The following is a 17,263-nucleotide window of genomic DNA, read 5'->3' on the forward strand; positions in this document are numbered from 1 at the left end:
GGCAGAACAGGAGATGAGCAGCATGAATGTGCAGAAATTATGTGATGCAGGCACAATAACATTGAGCAGAATCTTAGAAGCGAGAAGGAAGCTTTCCAGAATCCAGTGAAATCCATGACACAAAGAACAGACTGTTTAATTTCAGATTTTTTAGTTTGTGCTAACATTTGGCAGAAGTACAGTGAAAAGATAAGACCATGGAGCTTGGTCAAATTTTCTTTTTCTCATCCAGTATGATGATTTCTAAAAGTTGTGTTTGGTAAATGATATTCAACAGCCACTTAAAAATGTCAATATTTAGGCAGAATCTGTTTAATCTGTGTGGACAAATTTGTCAACAACTTGTGTGAGTCTTTGCTCAAATTTTCTGATCTGTATCCAACGCTACCTCTTAAGGCATGTGATAATGGATTCTTATAGAGTCAACAGTACAAAAGTGGGGAAAGGATATTGTTAAAGATAACTCTCTGGGTTCAGTCTCACTGAGAGTTGGTAGATTGCTTATCCATGAAGGTCTGGATTGTCACTGTGTGTCCTGTTGTTGGGGAAAAGTAGTGAGATCATCTCTTCTGCCTCTGATCCGATATAATGAGTTCTTCTCGCAGTTGCTTGATTCTTTTGTTGACACACACTGAGGTCTTGTGCAACAGACAAGAACTTGGTCACAGCTCTTTAAATTCAGTGTGTGTTATAACCTGAATTAGTGCCTTACAGCCGCTGGCCTTTTCCCTTAGGCCAGACAGCTTCATGTTACTCTCATCAGCTCTATACATAGCCCAGCACACACACAAACACTCAGACAAACACTTCTTTTCAGTAAACCCAACTGTGAGGATTTGGAGCGAATTCCAGCAGCAGGATGAGTTTCACATGGTGATGACATCTGAAAGCTCTTGCAGGCCACACATCATATCTCATGTTTAAAAATAAGGCAAGACACACTGTTCCTGGATCCATATTTAGCTGGAGCTCAGACAGTGTCGCTTCAGTCTGGAAGTAACTGTGCTGCAGCACAAGTTACTGCCAGCTACTGCTCCATTTAATAATGATTAAGGAAAAAAATCTAATGAGTTTCCTGCACCACAGGTTTCGCAAATCAGTAACACGGTGTGGAGCTAGAGAAAAAAACAATTTAAGCTGCATACTGAATTCCTATTTCTACCATCTAACTTGTTATTCATCACTTTCAAGAGGCCTCAGCAGCTGCAGGTCTCCAATATGAATGCTGAACCAGCCTCACATACTTCTTTTAATCTTAGGATTTTTATTGAAATCAACAAGTTTACTTTGAGAGTTTTGAGTTTGCATTTTTTTATCAAAAAATATGCATTCATGAGATGATTTCGGTGGTAAAGCTGAATAAGCAGTAAATGTGTTTGGATGGTCCTATATTATATATGAGTATGAAGCCACTCTATATAATATCCACGAATATAATAATATTCTTTTTTATTGTTTATCTTTGTTTTACTAGGAAGGTTGATTGAGGGAAAAAAAGTTATTTACAAGGAGACCTGACAAAATTATCAGCTATACAAAGGATATTTTATCAAGGAGAGTAAAACATAAAATACAACATAACACCTCTCTATCCTCTCAGTGGAAACAGAAATTAAATAAAATATCACCAGCACCACAGAGAACATAACAAGATTCCTTTGACTCTTCTCTCTTCATCATCTTCCTCCCTCTCTTGTTGTACAGGAAGCCGCTGAGTTTCCAGGATCTCGGCGCTCACCTGGAGAGACTTCTGTCTGAGGGAGAGCCCACAGAGGACAGCAGAGGTAAACTCCAAGAACACACGGGGATTTCACCTCTTTGTCGTTATGTAGCCGTGTTTAAATGGTAATTTATCAAGGGAAATATCACCAAATGAACCTCAGGAAACTGTTTCTATTTTGAAACACTGCTCATAAATATATTACCTAACCACAGCACAATGCTTATTAACCACTTGTGCAATTTTATGCAAAGCTTTATACAGTGGAATTTTTATTTATCTTATAACTACTTTATACATTTTTATGCTGCTGAGTATGATGAAATGAAATGTTCAACTTTTTACCTTGGACGTAATAATGTCAATGATAATAAAGATAACTTTGCACCTTAAATGTAAAGTAACTACAGAGCTGCGGATACAATCACTACTGTATTTTGTCATCACAGTATCACATTGAAGATCAATCCATGGTTAATTGCAGTGCCAAACTTTGTAATGAGTGATGATAAAGAAAGTTAGTGAGCCACCACAAAGCATCAATTATCGAACTGAGCCGCCAACATGCCGTTAAGCTATAAAACATAAAACAACACTACAAACATTATAGTGACTGGAGCCAGTATGCAGCTGTAATAAAGATGTGTTTCATCCGGATATTGTGGATATTTTAATGTGCCACTCAGGCTGCAGCCTCACTCAACATTTTGAGTCATCATTTCCTAAGAGCTCAGTTATTAAATTTATACAAATTGAAATGCAGAGTTTTCGTGATGAGAAAAAGCGCTGTGTCAGTCTGGACGGTGGTCAAGGAGAATGAAACCTAAACTCAATCAGGTCAATGTCAGTGTACTCTAAACACAGGAGGCATCCTCTTGAATTATTCTCACACAGAAAGCTTGGTTTTCTCTGCCTGCAGATCAGGCTGCTGAAGGACGTCTGGGTCCCCAGCCAGTTGTCCTGGATCACACCAGCGGCTTTGAAGGACTTCTGTTTGTAGACGATGACCTGTTAGGGGTAAAATGACATTTCAACCCAAGAGTAAATAAATTGACCTACTGTGACCCCAGAGCATGTGATCTTGGTATAGTCATACAAACTGGTACACGTTACAGTAAAAGATGCACTCTCTCCTGTTTCTGTAGGAAATTACTTTAAATTCTAACTTTTATCATTTCAGGTTATTGGCCACAGCAACTTCAGCTCCATCAGAGCCACCACATGTGTTTTTAAAGGTAAACCAGGACCCTCGTCGCTTTCCCAAATCATCCCATTCAAGGATGTAAAGATGCAGAATTGAATCCCTTGAAGCTCAAAGATAACGTGACAGTCTTGTGCTGACAGTAATGACATGTAATGCCCGCATGTTGACCTGCAGTGTTTCTTTTCTGACATAAAGGTCTTAACATCTGATAAACTGGAGGGGGGGTGGGGGGTTTAAGACAGTGTCTTATTATGCAGCCTGCTGTCTCATGCTGTGTCTGTACACTGAACAGCTCACTCCATGGAGTCCATATCAGAGTTAGAGTATCTATGCGGGGTCGACCTTTAGGTGATGCTGTCCAACAACAAGCGTAACCTCGACCAAACCTGCAGAAAAGTCTAACCTCTCAGGGAACAACTATTGTGCATTACAAATGCTACTGAAAGAATCCTTTAATGGCATGTTACTAGATAAGAAACCTCTATTTTTAACCAAAAGTCTTGATTTTTGTATTTGTCATCTATTTATTTTCTCTCTGCAGGAAAGTGGGCCTACGAGGTACTGATCTCCTCTCAGGGTCTGATGCAGATTGGGTGGTGTACTCTCAACTGTCGCTTCAACCAGGAGGTACACATACACACACAAAGCATGTGCACTGCTGAGATGAAGGTTGGAAATTGCTGCGAGTTCTATAACAATTCATCGTTCTTACGTCCTTGTCAACCGTTTACTTTTCAGATGTTATATTTCTGTGCATTACTCATCTGTATCTGTGTTGCCTTTGACATGAAACGCAGAGCGTATGTGATTATGCAGAAGATGCCACTCTCTGTGCGTTTTTCCTTGTAGGAAGGCGTCGGTGACACGCCTGATTCATACGCATACGACGGAAATAGAGTGAGAAAGTGGAATGTGACGACCACCAACTACGGGAAGGTGATCAGTAATTTAGAACTTGGACGGTATATGGTAAATACATCCCAGCGAGCATGCTGACCCTTTTATTTTCCCTCAGTCGTGGGCGGCAGGAGACATTGTCAGCTGTCTCATCGACCTGGACGAGGGAACCATCACTTTCTGCTTGTAAGTTACTGACTCAGTTAAATTGCTTTCTGACAAAGAGCTGAGGGACGAGATGCTAATTGGTGAGTTTTGGATGAACCAAACAGAGCAATGTTGGCTGTTTCCAAACATTTACAGTATATATGCTAAGCTAAGACAGCTGTGTTCAGTGTGGGTGTCTGTCCTGCAGTGGCTTTCTTGGCTGCTGTTGGACAACCTTGTAGTGACTAAATCAGTCACAGTCATCAAGTGTTACCTCATCCTGTGTCCTCCTCAGAAATGGCCAGTCTCTGGGCACAGCCTTCACCAACATCAAGACGGGTCCAGGCGTCGCCTACTTTCCCGCCATCAGTCTCTCCTTTAAAGAGTCGGTGGCTTTCAACTTTGGCAGCAGACCTCTCAGATATCCTTTTAGCATCGATGGTTTGGTGGTTTCTTTCATTTTTAATCACTCTTCCTTTTATTTCTGTTGCACCATGTGAGGTAAGTTTATTTATACAGCAACAGTATAGTTAATTAAAGCTATGTAGAGAAGCATAAAAAAAAGCAAAGGTGAGATAAAAAAAAATACATTTTACAATATGAAAACTGGATTTAATAAGAATATCAGGATTTATTGACTTAATCTAAGCCAGTTAAAATTTTTTCATTTGGTTTTGTTTGTAGGGAGGGAGGGATTTGGTTGGAGGGGAACTATAGCTTTAATAAAACACACCTTTGGTACGGCAACCCACAGTGTTCAATATTAAGTGAATAAAAAGTTACATAAAGTATTTAGAAAATGAAATAAATGGCTTAAATTTTAAACAGTATAACTCAGATGCAATATTATGGAGTGATATTTTAAAATTCTCATTTATATCATAATAAATATGTTTCTGGGACACAGACATGCATCAACTACATGGTTGTATTGAAGTCTATGGAAAAATGGCTTGTTTTATGACCTCAGTAAACATTAATGAGGTAATAAAATTTATGGTGTCAGTTTCTAGCTTCAAGCCTTCTTTAATACAATATAATGTTCTTTTTTTTTCACCAATATCCTGCCTGACAATCAGGACAGAGTCCTTTTTCCAGTAATTTCCAGTAATTTTATATGTATACATTTAAAAGAATATCAGGAATATGTAGTACTTTGTCCCAGCTGGGACTTTTCACTTGTTACAGTCTTTTTCTTTAACCTGAGTGTGATTCACGTACCCTGTGGATGGCTACCTGCCCCTGCAGAACCCCCCAGCTACAGACCTGACGAAAGCTCAAAAGCTGTTGGGCTACATCAAGAACGTCCTCTCCACTGCCATCGACACACAGGTGGGAACAGGAGCCGTGTCTTCAGATGGTTGAATTTTTATTTCCTGCCAAATCAGTAAATATGTTTTCGGGGACACCTCTTCCTCTGTGCATTGGAGTATTTTTGAAGTTTCTTGTCTTTTTGTGTTCATGCTGCAGGAGGAGAGGCTGGTGGAGAAGGAATGTGCAGTATGGAGGCTTCATGGAGAACCCACAGTCCTCATCACTCTGGCTCACATCTTCAACCACTTCGCTCCGCTCATGGTGAGCCAACATTTTTTTTTATGAGCAGGTTGAAGCTGTGTAAGTGTGTTAACATGGCTAACACAATACAAACAGGGACCTTAGCTGTCATTGGTTACAGTATTTTGTGGTGTTTATGTATCGTGCTCATTACTGAAGGTCAATTTCTCCACTGTTTATCGTACACTAATATGTTGTCGACGTAGAGAGTCGTTACTGAATTGTCTCTTGTTGTGCCATCTGTTCATCAAGCAGGACATAATCACAGATCACAGGGATGTAGTTATGGTGTTTGTCTAAATGTCTGTCCAGTGTAAAGTCTACCTGGTGGAAGATGTGCTGATGAACTTCCTGTTGGGGATTCTGGAGGGAGGCGGCTCAGTTGATGAACATCCGCTCATACAACAACTTCTGGATCTCTTCTGGCTGTTAATGGAGGTACACTCAGACATGTAGAGTTTGTGTGTAGTAGGGAATATACAGTTAGAGCAAAAATGGTATTTGATCTTTGCTGGGAAATATTTCACTTTTAATCAACAGTCGCCCGCTCCACACACACTGCCAGTGAACAACACTGTGCACAATTTTGGGTTATTTCTCTTTCACAGTTCCACAGTTCAGGAACAATTCCTACTACCGGTGCTTTGCCCTGAATTGATGCTTTATAATGTTTAAAAATGTATGTGCCGACAGCACATGTAAGGGACAAATCTAGAAAATAAAAGCCTTATTTCTCATGTGAAGAAGTAACACGATATTTCTGGGTGCCACTGAGAACAAGCGAAATAGCAATGTCCCCCTTTGTAGAGATTATCATCACATGAGCTATTTCATTTTTTAAGTTATTGATAAATCTATGAATCGATATTCATTGCCCATCCATAATGCATACAAAAACTTTGGCTTAACATCAGAGAGTCATCTCCAGTGTTTACATGCTCTTCAGAAACTAATCTAAACTCAAACTTCTAATCACACGATCAATTAATTTGTTTTATAATTAGTGCTGACAAGATTAAACATTTTTTAAGATTCATTAATTATTAATTAATTAATTAGTTGATCTAATTAATATTTTTTTTTATCTCACCTAAAAATTGCTGAGAAAAGCCCTCAACTTGAGGTATTTTCATTTAAATTCATTACATTATTGTGGCAGATCAAAACATTGATATACACCAAAAAAGTGGCTTTGTAAAGTCATTTATTGTTTTTAATTTATTAATGATTTATTGTTTTTAGGCACATCACTCTACCTTTATCAATGGTGCCGTCAGGGTGTTTTTCGAAATGTAAATTTCCCATTCATTAGACCGACAACTCTCACATGCTCCTCCATTTTCTCGTCTCCTCTCCCCTCCTCACTGTTCTTCACCATGCTCTCCAAACTACAATGGGAGCCCATCAGCTTATGCTAAACAGTGACAGCCAATCAATGGCCACTTCAGTGTGTGACTGACTCGCATACAGAAACAGTAAAGTTAGAGATTAAAAATTGATTAAAAAAAAAAAAAAACGGTATAAATATTACTGTAATTAATTAATCGCAATAACGCAACAATTTGACACCCGTATTTATAATCTTATTTTTTTTATTTGCCCATAAAATGTAGTTGTTATTTCGGTGTCAGCGTTTTTCTGGCTCATCTGCCTTTTTCTGCGTTACAAGTGAGTTGAAAAGGCAGCAACAAAGTTCTTATCTGGATTCAGCTGCTCAGTGTCTCTCCTCTTCCTCCGCTCCTTCCTCCTTCTGTCTCTGCAGGACTATGAGGTGAACGAGTGCCTGAAGCAGCTGATGATGTCCTTGTTGAGGGCCTATCGCTTCTCCCCCATCATACCTGACCTGGGCTTCCAGGTAGGACAGAACGGAGCTCATGGAACCAATTGGAGGAGAATCTGGTTCTCTGTCTGGATTTCATTTGTTTGGGTGCAGGAAACGTTAAACAGTGAGAAGTTAGGGAAGTACCCAATTTATCAACCTAAACATGCATTTGATTCAAACTACCTAATAGTGTGAAATATAGAGATATGTGTGAGGTTATTATGGCAGAGGGAGTCACTCTCCGTGTAGAGGAGGCCAGCAGGACCATGTGGGCTCTGGCTGGACCTGCAGCCCAATCTACAGCTTTTGTTTGGAAGTTAGAAATAATCCCAATAATATAAAAAACAAAGCACTTGCTGATCTCTGGGATCAGTGAAATAGTTTAAACGAAGGGAGGTCATCACCAGATAAAGGAACAGATTCTGATTGATTACAGTCCTGTGATCTGATCCTGTGTTTCAGATCCACTACCTGCGGCTGACCACGGCCATCCTGCATCACGAGAAGTCCAGGAAATACCTGCTCAACAACGTCTTATATCCTTGATTTAATCCACCTATGAGGCGGAAATACTTTGTGATTAGCTTTTTTTAAACATCCACTGAGCTACGTCACTGAGGTCACGTCATAGACGGGTTGTGTCCTTAACAAATGGTACGTTTGACGTTTTGCGCTCGGTTGTGTTTTTTTACATCAAGACTCCTCTGAGAGTGAAGGAAGCGGGACTCGAGGAGCTCATCCCGACCACCTGGTGGCCCACACACTTTGACAAAGAGGTAAAACTGACTCACTATGTGCTTTTATTTACCTTCCCCTCTCCTCACTCCTCTGGTGAGTCAGACCCAGACTCCTTTCAGACTAAAACCAGCAGTAAGAGTGACTAAACAAAACCAGATAAAATGATTTCACTGATTAAATATTATAATATGTTATATATTAGAATTTGTGTTTTTATCCAAATCGGTAAATAACTGATTTAAAAAAGGTTTTATATGTAAAGACATGAATGCAAAAGTTTTTGCTACGTACAAATTTTAAATGTGAGAAAGCAACAAAAACATTTATGAATTACAAGTTGTACTTTCCTCCAGTGTCTTCCTCTCTTATCAGCTATAGGAAACAGGAAATACACTGTAAAAATATGAACATATCTTGTTATGGTGCGCCCTCTCATAAATCAGCCTTTGGCCCTGCTGGTTTTTTAATCTCCTCAATCTTGACTCTAGAGCTGGTGGACAAATAAAAGTTTTAGTCCACTCTTGCTGAGGACCCTGCTGGCTCTGCAGATAATGCAGGTTGACGAGGTGGTTGGTGCTGACAGTCATCTCAGCCTTCCCAACCAAAGTCAATCTCCCACTGTCATTTTGTGTAATTTGCATGTCATTTTCAGAACACATTTCTGATTTCAATTCAATTCAATTCATTTCAGAAAGGAGGAACTTCACATGTTAAAGTTAACGATTTTAAACCCAGTTGAACCAAAGCTGTGTTGGTCATTTAGGACTGATTTGCGGCTGTGAAACTCTTGGTAATAAAGGATTAGCAAGTGGGTAAATTCTGGATCAATTATTTAATTAGTTGTAAGGATGTGTGTTTCGTTTTACTGTGTACTGACTGACTGACTGATTTGCTTCCACGCAGGGTAAAGACGAGCGTGAGCCCAAAGATGAAAGTGCAGATGAACGTCTGAGGCGTCGAGCATATGAGAGAGGGTGTCAGAGACTCAAGAAGAGGATTGAAGGTGCAACGTCTTAATTTTTTTTCTCGCATTCAACCGTGTTAGCTTTATAAGAGACAACCGGGCTTAATTTTTTTTCTCGCATTCAACCGTGTTAGCTTTATAAGAGACAACCGGGCTCTGAAAAGCTGCAGCGGTTTCATGTTGTGGAAGTGAAAAAGTCACGTCTGTAACATCCCCCCGAACTGACGCGTTGTGTGTCTCATCTCTGGTGTAGTGGTGGAAGAGCTGCAGGTTCAGATCCTGAGGTTGCTGCTCAATAACAAAGACAAAACAACGGTATGTGCAGTTGATATTATTTTTTTTTTTACATATATTAAAGGTTTTTATCTGTTGACTCTCTGACCACAGGATGAAGGAAAAATCAAATGAAGTTTCGGTAGAATGGTTGAAGTCGGTTTTTAACTATTACAGAGATAAATGAGCATTCAGGGTGAGGGTGTGTGGGAAGACCCAGATGTTTGCTGATGCTTTATTTATTTATGTGTGTGTTTGGCTCCTTAAAACTACTCATTAACACAGCTGCCATGGCAACCAAACACTTCTACGGTGTGTTGATTGTTGGGTTTTGCCTGTTCACCACAAAGTTTTTGTTTATATATTGTGACTTAGTTTGGCTCAGCGCTGTCCGGAACATATTCATACGCCACAGCCAAGTTCAGGGAGATTACTGATGAGAACTATCTTCCCTAACTAATCCAAAGTAAAAAACAACTACACTCTAAAAAACCGAAAACAGAAGTGTCAGGCCTCCATACTCCAACTGAACAAACAGAAGAAACCACTTAAACATAGGAGGCCATTTTACATTTTACCAAATTGAAATTTGTATCTTAAACCTTTTCGACAGCTGCTGCCTCCTCCACGTTTTTTTTTTTTTTTTTTTTAAATAATTTTTGTACGTCTTCGATCATTTCTGGGAAGATTATATAGGTTGTTATCTGTGAAATTCCTGTCATAAAGTACACGTGTATTATTTCTGTCCATGCGCAGCCATTGGGGATACACTTATGATGGCAATATTAACTAAACAGTTCCCCTCACTGTGTCTCTTTCAGGGAGAAGCTTCTCGCTACATTTTCCTCAACAAGTTCAGAAAATTCCTCCAGGAAAACGCCAGCAACCGAGGGGTGAGACGGGAACCTTTTACTCTCTTTGTCGCACGGTCCACAACACAACAAATATTTTACAGACGCACTGAACGGAAACCGTGACATAGCCCAGTCAGGAATAACGCTGCACATAATAATAAATAATAAATAGATTCATTAAAGCAATTATTTAAGAAAAACTCTACTTTTAGCTTCTGAATTTCAGATTTTCTTGTCCTTTAATAAACAACCATCAGTTTGGGTTAGGTTTAGGGTTTTCAACAAAATACACTTAAATAATCAATTAATGAATTGAGGATCAACTAAAAAAAACTATTAGGAAATTAATCAATAATGACTCTTAATTTCTGCTCTGGTCATGTTTGTTGACATGTCTGTTCCAGTTCAGCTGGCCAGAAAAAAACAAAAAAACAAAAAACAATCCATTGTCTTTTAGTTCAGGTCTTGAATTAACTAATAAGATATATTTTATAAACCAGCCCAGAGGAGAAAACATGAATTTGTTCTCCCTGCACCTGACACCTTCTCACGTTTGCTTCGAAAAAAGAGATAAAAGCGTGTTTGTTTTTGTGTGCCCGCGCAGCACCCGACAGCTCTGTGTCCGCCGGAGTACATGGTGTGTTTCCTCCACCGTCTCATCACAGCTGTCAGAACCTGCTGGGACGAAGGCAACAGGAAGAGTCCAGGCAGCATCAGGAACGAAGGTACAACAGTGAACTGTGCTCAGCGTCATCCGTGGAGAGCACCGCTGTGAAACTGACTGCTGTCTGTGTCCTGCTGATGCAAATATGTATTTTGCAAGGTCCTTTTCTGTTGATCAAAGCTTCTTTGATTCAGCGTTGTGAAAAGATAAAACATGAAAACTTTCAGGGTTGGTGAGAAGGATTCATAGCTTATTTCATTTCTCATAGAAATAATGAAGAAATGAATGACAGTAAGTGTGCTGAAGGGTCAGGAAGCGTCCCTGCCACTAGGTGTAGCACTAGACCACCAGGATCTCAGGCCAGAACTCATGCTCCGTCAGCCACATTTTGGGCCTCTGACTGGATGGTTTTTAAGTTAAAGTGAAGGAAATCCTGTGGTGACAGCTCACATGTGAGCAGGGCCGATGCATTTAAATGCACTGAAGGCAATCAGTCCACAAATATCCGACTTTCCAGTTACCAGACCAGACCAGTTACCGAAACACAGAATAGAAGAAGTCGGAGAGTGATGAGGTGACTTTCATCTCTGCTCCGATCCAAGTTATCCCACTATGTCTTTACATTGTAAATAAGTCTGTCCAACTATACTGTTGTTACTGTTTTTAAGGCCTCATCATTGACAGCATCTTCTTCTGGTCTCTTCAGAGCTTTTTCCAGTGACACACATCAGTCCCTCATCCCTGGTTGTTTTTTTATGGAGGATATTGCCATTAAATCCATAACTGGGGGTGTTGTGGATGTAGATTGAGTGTGTGCTTGTGTGAATGTGCACGTCATCTGTGTTTGTTTCCCTCATGTCGGCTCCTCACCTCTGGGGACCGTCTCGTAATCACTGAAAATAAGGACGAGGTCGATGAAGCTCTTTGTACATTTTCTGCTGTTGGATGATAATGAAGGTTGTTAATGTGCTTGCTCTCTCTCGGCTCTGCCCTCGCTCCCCCGACGCCCGTTATCTCCACCTCGGGCCTCTGCTTCATGTTCTGCTCGTTGCCCTTCTGCCCTTTTTTCTGTTTATATCAACCCCTTGAATTTCCCCTGCACCCCTCTCATTTTACCCCTCTGAGCTTTCTCTCCGCTCTCCCTCCTTCTCATCCATCACCTCTGCCCTCTAACACTGCCATATCCTCTTTTTTCCAGAGGCTTACGTCCCCCCCCAACTCTTCTACAATGGAAAAGTGGACTACTTTGACCTCCAAAGACTGGGGGGGCTCCTCTCACACCTGAAGAAAACACTCAAAGGTTGGTATGTCTCGTCTAAAAAGAGATTTCAGTGGTTAAACAACAGCAAAGAAGGAAGACGAAAATTTTACCATCATAATAAAAAACATATTTCAAACAGGAGCTGTAAAGTAAAATCTCATTGGTGGATTGGTTAATTTGCTTTCCTATTTTGATATGTTGGTTTGTCGATGTAGTCTGGTTGGTTGGTTAATATGCAATTGTATTGAACTAACTGGGTGGTTGGTTGATTGGTTTGGGTTAGGTGTGTTTTAAACCTTTATGTGAGCGTGATTGCTTGTTGGTTTGTTATGATTCCTTAGTTACAGTTTTGCAGTTTTGCTATGGTTGGCTGGTTGGTCTTCAGCTTTATCCTGATTTTTTTTTTTTTTTTTTCCTGACACAAAGTAAAATTTTCTTGTTTCCTGACTGCTGGTTGACAAGCTAAAGCTTCAAACAAGGCTGGACCTGAGGACCAGATTAATTGTCCCGAGACAATTAATCAGGTCTCCTGCACAAGTTCACTGAGCTCCACTAGAGGGACGAATTGCTTTGTGTGAGGTGTGCTAGAAACACAACTACAGGCATGTCCTAATTCCTAATGAGGCAAAATGAACCAGAAAAATTTCATACTTTGGTAAACAGTCGTCTTTGTGTTGTTGTGTGTCTACATTTTTATCTACTTTCTTTAAATGCAACAAATTAAAGCAAGTAAACCAAATGAAAACATTAATTTAGAGTTTATTCTATGTGAATATACAGGTTATTTAGTGTCACGATTGATTGATTTTGTTGTATTTATTAAATAATCTGTAAACAAGAACTAAATATCTAACACAAGCAAAGCAAATGAGCAGTTTTCTCAGTTAACAGAATAATAATAATAATAATGGTGTAAACTTGACAAATATCCTGAGGCGGTCGTGGTTTTCTTCAGGAGACAGGCAGCTGTGTAATTATTAATCTGAGGAAAAACACAAACACTGAACCTCAGTGGATGAAATGTCTCCATTCAGAAGCCCTTTTTTTTTTTTGCACATCAGCAGATTTGGTAGACAGGTGTGTAATTTGATTTGATGTTCCCTCTCCAGACTTACTGTACGAGCAACCTGCCGTTCATTCACTGCCAAAGAAGACTGAGTGGCTCCACTAGAATCAATTATCTGCTGCAGCAGCTCATTCATTTAATTTTTTTTCCTCCAAATGGAGCTGGTCCTCAGTTTTATTTAGCTCAGTGATGAGTGGGGGCTGATGTTTCACATGTCCTTCAAACGTCGCCCGTCTTATGGGAGAAAAAAACTGAGCAGCTGAAGACAACAAAGGCTCCTCACCGTCAGCCTGAAGGTTTATTTATGCTGTCGTAAACATATTTTTAGAGGTGGAGATGTCAGTCTGTTTGTGTCAGTATCTGCAGGTTTTACTGTGAAAAGCACAGAGTTCACTTCCTCCAGAAAAACCCTTTGAGGATATTCGAAAATATGAAATCTGATTCGATGTCACTTCGAAAGGTGTTGAATATTTTCCCTTTGTGACTGTAGACAGTAACTTTTATTGTCTGAAGACTCATCGAATCATAATTCAAATGAGTTCTGCAAAATTTTCAATTTATTAGTTGATGTTTTTAGTTGGTTAATTTAAACATCTGCCAGTTTCAGGATGGATTAGTTTCTTTGGGGTCTCTTGGTGGTTTTGCTGCTTTTTGTGGATGTTTTGAATCTTTGTACTGGGTTTGTGTTTCTTTATGTTGGTTCTGTGCCGCATTCTGATGATATTCTGTCTCCTTGTGATATTTTGGAGTCTCTTTGTGGATGTTTTGTGTTCATTTTGTCACCATTTGATGGCTTTAAGTGTATGTGGTGGTTCTCTGTCACATTGAGACAACCAACCACTGTTGGTTTTGTGTAGCATTATAACACACTCAGTTAAACACTGATGGATTCAAAGGATTTATGATACAAATTTGACTCTGAAATGAAACGAAGGCTGTTGATGTAAAAGGATAGAAGTGAAGTAATAACTTTTTGTCAGTTGAATCACAGTGTGTCTGTGATTTGTTGGATTGAATTTAAAGTGTGTTAATGATTATCTGTGTCTATGAGCTGAAGTCACCGAGTTATTTTTGACAGTTTTTCACGAGGTGTCCATAACTGAGTGTTTCAGCTTGAAAAGCTGCTGAAGGTTTGTCTTCTTTTAACTAACTTCACTGTGAAAGCTGCGCCGTCAACATGTTAACCTCTCCATCGACGCTCTTTTGGTGTTGTGGTTAGGTGCCACTGCCTGAAGATACGTTGTTAACTGGAGATGGTGTGTGTTATTATGGTAAGACCATATGTGAATATAATAATGCTTAATTGTTCCTCATTAGGAGAGCTCTCCACGCTGGAGGCTCTGACAGGCTGCGAGCGGTACATCACACATTTTCAGTCCCTGTCCAGGACTGGTTCCTGACTCTCTATCGTCGACTTATACCGCGATGATTGTTATCAGCTCACCTGTTTATTTAGTAGATGACCGAGCAAATAGCAAATATCTGCTATTTGCTGCTGCAGATCTGGAAAAAGATTAAATCCTGTCTCAGAAATAGAAGCTTCCAGAGACACCCAACACCCTTCATATTCTCCGGGGAGGTGTGACTTTCTGTCTTGTCATCTAATGATTGGAAACAGAGTGAGTCGAGGATACTTGCAGACCCCGTGACTCAGTATTGTGACAGTAGGCCTGGCTCTCTGTGTCTGAAGTGTCTTTTGGACTAACCTGACCTACAGGCTGATGGAGATGTGTGACTGATTTACTTCAGGTCGTCGTTCATTCTCCATATCTCGGCTTTCTCCTCCTCTCAAATCTCCCTCTTTCTTTTTCTTACCTTCTCATCAGCATTTGTGTCCAGCCTGCACTTCTCTACCTGCATTTAATCAAGGCTTGATTAACACCCCCTATCGTTTAGCTCTCTAAATCACTGGGCCATTCATCACCCGTGAGCTGCTCTTATGATGTTGTGTCATCTGTTGTTAACTAAGGTTGACCTCATCTATTGATCAGCTCGCTGATCAATTTGGTTGAATGCCCGCCAGCATTTTTCCATTTGCACAAAGTACTTGTGAGAGGAGGGAAGTAAACAAGGTATATCAGCAGAGGGTTCGCTGGATTTATTTTAAAGGTTTTCTGTTTTTAGATCTCAGTTAAATTTGTATCTGTGTTTCTTAATTGATCAAACAAAAAGTTGATTTAAGAAAGGATACCAATTTCACTGTTTCCGAATGTGAACATCATTTTGCTTGTCATGCAGCTGCTGTTCAGGCACAGAGCTGCTTGGGCTTATTACTTGGAAAAGGATTACGGCAGAAGAAAAATAAGTGTATTTAACTTTCAGTTGAGGATAGGATTGTAAATCATTTTTGCATTTTACGATTTTGGTCAAATTGCCGCAAGTGAAGTAATCTTATTCTTTTGTTGCTCTGAGAGTAAATTGGTTTTTAAGTGAAATTAGATGATTTATAGTCTCTATTTAAGCTAATGTGGGTAAAGGAAGGCCAGCGACTGGGTTTGAACCCAGAACCTGCCTCTGCTGTGCCATCCTGCTTTGAGGATATTTTCATTAATTACCAAGGAACATTAACAGATACAGCGTATGCGCTGGAATCGTATATATTTTGTGTTTCTCTTCGATCTGTATTCAAACCTTTATAAAAAGGCAAAACTGCAATATTCAGGCTTCGTAAGGTTGTACGGGTGACCGTCTGTCTCCAGATGATCGATTTAAGGGTTTTCTCTGAGTCCCTACTTCACCGCTGTGTTGTCCTGGTTGTTTGCTTTGGGTATTGGTGGATAGTAAACCTTTAGATATTAAAGATATCTGTACTTTGATCTGTTGAGTTCTCTCAGCCCCGACCACTTTCACTCGACCTCCTCCACCCTGCTCCGAAGATGGGATGGTGTTGGACAGGAGATTCATTTTGCCTGGTTTCCTCCAGGAATGATGCTTAAAACTGAGGGTCAGTCTTTGCAAAGTTTCTGCCTCCTCAGTGTGATGTAAAGCCCAGAGTGGTGGAGTGCTGCACTGATGCTTGTGGTTTCTCCACACATGATCTTTGGTTCCTGGTCAACCGGCTCTCTGAGGCCTTTCAAAAAAAAAAAAAAAAAAAAAAAAAGGAAGACTCTCTGAAATATAACCTGTCTCCTGTGTCAGGACTGAACTAATCACAATGACTCTCTGTCTGTTCTTTTCTTCTTTGATGCAATTTCTCTTGTTTTCAGTTCCTCTCCTTCTGGGGAAATAAAAGCTCAGGACCAAACTGAGGTATTGTTTTAAAACGATTTATATCATTTCTTTAATTTTCCAGATGACCTGGCTAGTAAAGCCAACATCATCATCGACCCTGCAGAGATCCAGACCACGTCTATGGACGACCTGGATGAGGATGAGGAGAGCGGAGCGGCACAGGTCTGTGTCGTCACCGTAGAAAAATATCAGTCAGCGAATAAGGTTCATTAGCTAAGAAAAAAACAAGGTGGACCATTAAAAGCCCCAAAAAATCTTTTTTTCTCATTATTTGATAAAACAGATCATCCCATCCCTAATTTTCCCCTCTTGATATTTTCAGAGGCCGTTTGGTGCAGCAGCGATGGGCGGAGCTCTGGCGAGGCCCAGCTGGTTGAGCTCTCCCACTTTGGGTCGGGCCAACCGTTTTCTGAGCACCGCCGCCGTCAGTCTCATGACGCCAAGACGACCACTCACTCAGCCTGAGAAAGTGAAGGTTCGCACCCTGACTGTGGAGCAGAGGACCGAGGAGGACAGTGAGTAACTTCACCTCACACTGGCTCGACAGATAAGCATGTAAGTAAATATCTCTTACATCTTGGTAAACTTTTTCCTCGCTTGTTTCTTCTTCTGTTTGATGTCAAGTCGAGGGAAGCCATAGTAACGACGGCCTGTTGCTTGGACGGCCGCTGGAAGAGCCGGATCAGCCGATTGCTGACAAATCCCTGCTGGAGATAGTCGACGGCATCGTGATGATGTACAACCTGAGCGTCCATCAGCAGCTGGGGAAGGTGAGCGGAAGCTCCTGAGGTTCCTGCTGTCGCAGAAACGGTTTGAGTGAAGACGACCTGAGTTCATCAGTTCTCATCTCCACATTCACAATGATAAT

General features: G+C 40.4%; 1 protein-coding gene across 2 annotated transcripts in view; it reads left to right on the plus strand.

Moving 5' to 3' along the window:
- The window catches only part of rnf123 (ring finger protein 123), a 101,644-nt gene that overhangs the window by 2,062 nt on the left and 82,319 nt on the right, over positions 1-17,263 (plus strand). Inside the window, exons 4-24 of one of the 2 annotated variants that reach the window (XM_029501423.1) lie at positions 1,705-1,784; positions 2,640-2,737; positions 2,901-2,955; positions 3,466-3,551; positions 3,774-3,860; positions 3,940-4,007; positions 4,264-4,389; positions 5,186-5,300; positions 5,439-5,543; positions 5,835-5,960; positions 7,285-7,377; positions 7,807-7,880; positions 8,003-8,120; positions 8,986-9,085; positions 9,300-9,361; positions 10,141-10,212; positions 10,778-10,898; positions 12,036-12,137; positions 16,457-16,563; positions 16,718-16,910; positions 17,020-17,165. In XM_029501423.1, the coding sequence (XP_029357283.1) occupies positions 1,705-1,784; positions 2,640-2,737; positions 2,901-2,955; positions 3,466-3,551; positions 3,774-3,860; positions 3,940-4,007; positions 4,264-4,389; positions 5,186-5,300; positions 5,439-5,543; positions 5,835-5,960; positions 7,285-7,377; positions 7,807-7,880; positions 8,003-8,120; positions 8,986-9,085; positions 9,300-9,361; positions 10,141-10,212; positions 10,778-10,898; positions 12,036-12,137; positions 16,457-16,563; positions 16,718-16,910; positions 17,020-17,165 (2,134 nt within the window). The remainder of the gene's footprint in view (positions 1-1,704; positions 1,785-2,639; positions 2,738-2,900; positions 2,956-3,465; positions 3,552-3,773; positions 3,861-3,939; positions 4,008-4,263; positions 4,390-5,185; positions 5,301-5,438; positions 5,544-5,834; positions 5,961-7,284; positions 7,378-7,806; positions 7,881-8,002; positions 8,121-8,985; positions 9,086-9,299; positions 9,362-10,140; positions 10,213-10,777; positions 10,899-12,035; positions 12,138-16,456; positions 16,564-16,717; positions 16,911-17,019; positions 17,166-17,263) is intronic. The other variant, XM_029501422.1, reaches the window with a different exon arrangement.

The sequence above is a fragment of the Echeneis naucrates genome, chromosome 5 (genome assembly GCF_900963305.1).
Source record: "Echeneis naucrates chromosome 5, fEcheNa1.1, whole genome shotgun sequence".
Lineage (NCBI taxonomy): Eukaryota > Metazoa > Chordata > Actinopteri > Carangiformes > Echeneidae > Echeneis > Echeneis naucrates.